This window comes from Crocuta crocuta, unplaced genomic scaffold, assembly GCF_008692635.1.
Source record: "Crocuta crocuta isolate KB4526 unplaced genomic scaffold, BGI_CrCroc_1.0 scaffold443, whole genome shotgun sequence".
NCBI classification, from domain to species: domain Eukaryota; kingdom Metazoa; phylum Chordata; class Mammalia; order Carnivora; family Hyaenidae; genus Crocuta; species Crocuta crocuta.
This window is the reverse complement of record NW_027529446.1, coordinates 373,999-377,307: the sequence shown is the minus strand read 5'-3', so window position 1 is coordinate 377,307 and position 3,309 is coordinate 373,999. Positions and strand designations below refer to the sequence as shown.

The 3,309-nt window shown below is 65.1% G+C and overlaps 1 protein-coding gene across 1 annotated transcript; it reads right to left on the bottom strand.

Annotated features, from left to right (window-relative positions):
• LOC144228740 (neutrophil elastase-like) lies at nt 1-2,579 on the bottom strand. The gene is made up of 5 exons (XM_077760634.1): nt 2,507-2,579; nt 2,054-2,210; nt 1,686-1,827; nt 503-733; nt 1-276 (listed from the first exon to the last, which is right to left on the bottom strand). Exons 1-5 carry the CDS (start codon nt 2,571-2,573, stop codon nt 76-78), a joined length of 798 nt encoding a protein of 265 aa, XP_077616760.1. The 5' UTR covers nt 2,574-2,579; the 3' UTR covers nt 1-75.
• Between the last annotated feature and the right edge of the window lie 730 nt (nt 2,580-3,309).

Below are 3,309 nucleotides of genomic sequence, written 5' to 3'. Positions count from 1 at the left end.
CGAAACCGAGAGGCTTTTATTGTGCGAGACGCAAATGGTCCCCCCGTGGGCAGGGCGCAGCCAGGGGTGCCCTTTCTAGAGGGTCCTACTCGCAGGGTCCCTGGGATGCACCGAGGGGCGGTTGTCCCGGCGACGGATGATGGAGTTGATCCAGTCGGCGAACTGCGCCACCGGAGCGAAGGCGTCTGGGTAGAAGCCGGAGCCGCAGCTTCCGCGGATAAAGGAGTCGATGCCCTGGATCAGCCCGTTGCAGACCAGGGGCCCGCCGGAGTCCCCCTGCGGGCACAGCAGGGTCAGGAGGCCACCCTCCCAGGGCTCAAGCCGCGGCCCAGGCGGGAGTGGGGTGGGGGGGCCTGAGGGGAAGCAGGTGGGCCNNNAAGCGGAGAGGAAGGGGGACGGGGGCACCCAGGGGACCCAGGGGGCTTGGGAGGAACCCTGGGGGGGACGGGGGACCCAGGAGGACGGGGAAACGGGGGGACCTGGGGGGACCCAGGGTACGTACAAAGCAGATGCCGGCCTGCCGCCGTGGCACCAGTGTGCACACGTTGGAACGACGGCACAGGTTGGTCACCACGGTGACATTGAGCTCCTGCAGGACGTTGGGCGGTGGCCGGGTCGTGCCCAGCTGGCCCCAGCCCATGGCCAGGCACTGCACCCCACTACCCACACCTTGATTCTGGGCAGGCAGCCTGGCCACCTGCACGTTGGCGTTGATGGTGGCTGACCCATTGAGCTGCGGTGGGTGGGGACAGAGCGTCAGAGTGTCACGGGGGTGGTGGACCATGACCCTCCCCTCCCCGGGCCTCAGTTTCCCCATCTGTACAGTGGGAGCAACCACAGTGGCTCAGAGCTTCTCTGGACATGTCTTTTTTTTTAAGATTAAAAAAAATTTAATGTTGTTTCAGTCTGTGACTCCCTCTCTCTGACCCTCCCCTGTTCACGCTGTCTCTCTCTCTCTCCTAGAAATAAATAAAACAAAAAAAAAAAATTTTAAAAAAAATAAAAAAAATTTAACGTTTCTTTCTTTTTGAGAGAGACAGAGCGTGAGCAGGGGAGGGGCTGAGAGAGAGGGAGACACAGAATCCGAAGCAGCTCCAGGCTCCGAGCTGTCAGCACAGAGCCCGATGTGGGGCTCGAACCCACGAACTGTGAGATCATGACCTGAGCCGAAGTCTTACACTTAACCGACTGAGCCCCCCGGTGCCCCCGGACACGTCTCGAGCACAGTGAGTACTCAACAAAACACACTGTGGGCAACAGCAGGGACATATGCCTTGTTCCAGAACGTTCCCAGAGAATAATCCTAACTTTGCAAGCAGTGGGGAAGGGAGCCTCCCCCTTACGTCTCCTGCCAGCTGAACGTGGGGAACGTCACCCCACTCCACAGAGGCAGGACCGGTCCCCGTGCTCAGCCACATGGATAACAACAGTTCGCTCGGAGCCTCCTGTACCATCTCGCTTAATTCCTCTGCGGCCCTGCCGAGTGGAGTTCATTTCTCCATGTTGCAGAGGGTGAGACTGAGGCACAGAAAGGTGGCCTGCCTGGTTAGGGCTGAGGTGTGGCGCAGGCCTGCCGTCCCCCACCCGCCCCGCGCTGCACACTCCGCGAGCTTCCTGCCCCTGGGCCTCCGCGCCCGCCGGTCGCCCTCTCGGGCGCCCCCTCCCTGCCCTGCCTGGCCTGGCACCTGGAGAATCACGATGTCGTTCAGCAGCCTCTGGGGATCAAAGCCGTTTTCAAAGACCCGCTGGATGGCAAAGGTCTGCCTGGTGGGCTCCCGCCGCCGCAGGTCGTGTGCCCCCAGCACCGCCACCACTGACCGGAAGTTTCTGCAGCCAGGGCGAGGCAGGAGGTGACCTGAGGGGGCCCTGGTGGCTGGGAGCAGTGGGGGAACCCCGGGGCTCGGCTGTGCCCCCCAACCCCAGCCCAGGAGGGCCCCGCGGGGTCGGGACTGGCCCCTGAGAGGACCTCGGGGCCCTGGTCTCGCTTCCGGCCTGTTAGACGGACGCGGCAACGGGGCTCAGAGAAAGGACGGCATGAGCCGGGGTGACTCACAGGCCGTCCACGCAGTGGGCAGCCGACATGACGAAGTTCGGGGCGATGAGCGTCCCGCCGCAGAAATGGCCGCCGCGCAGCTGCAGCGACACCATAAAGGGCCACGCATGCGGCTGGGCCGGGCGGCCGCCCACAATCTCTGAGGCCAGCGCAGCGCCTGAGGACAGACGGGTGGGGCGGTGAGGGCCATGCCAGAGCCCGAGTGGGGAAACTGAGGCACAGGGGGCTGCCCCCACCCCGCACCCCCACCAGGCCACAGCTGTTTACGCTTAGTGGCTTCGGGGTCCCCAGAGGGTTCGCACCCCAGCTCCCAGCTCCCACACTGGCCTCACCACCCACGACCTCACTGTCCTGCTCATCGGGGCGGTCACCCTCCCACGAGGGCCCAGGGCAAACGGAGAGGCCGAGAATGGATGCCCGGGGACAGACGGACAGACACGTGTCCTCACTCACCACCCAGCAGCATGGCCAGCAGCACAGAGGCCAGGGCCGGGCCGGAGGGTCTACGGCTCGGGGTCATGGTCCGGCTGGGGCTCTGGCGTCTCTGCCCCCTGTGCCCACCTGCCCCTCTTATAGCCCCCACCCCCAGAGGCCGTTGCAGTTGCCCCACGGTGGGGCCAGGTGTCCCCACTTCCTGCCCCCCGCCCAGGGCTGGGGGGGTTCAGGGGGCCGGGTTGGCTCCGGCAGGGTCACCGGGTGAAAGTCACACAGTCAGGGCTGCACGACGAAGTGGGAAGGTCAGATACACCATGTGAACCCCAGCACTGCCCCGGGCACGCCTCTCTACAGTTGGTCGTTGCTCGCCTGGTGCTCACAGTTTCCTAGGAGCTCTGGGTTTTCCTGCACCTGGCACCCTAGGCCCACAGGGTGTAGGCTGGGCCCCCACGTGCCTCAGTTTACCCAGGGCACTAGAACAGTGGCAACAGCGGTGCACACGCATGTCCTGACCTCCCGCGGGGACGCAAGGCTGTGGGGTCCCCGCCTGAGACGAGGAAACTGAGGCAGGGCGAGGGCTTCCCCGCGGGTGCCTGTCCAGCACACACGGGAGATCCGGGGTGCAGAGCCCGGCCCGGGTTCACCGCAGGACAGGGTGCGCGGCCCGCACGCGGGAACTCAGTCTCCAGGGGTGGCATCTGGTCTCCGGCCCAAGTTCTGGGAGGAAGCCCCCCACCCCGAGCTCCCCGAAGCCCCTGATCCCAGGTAGTGGGGGTGCCCTGCCCAGTGCGGCCAAGGGACTCAGGCTGAATTACGGGGCC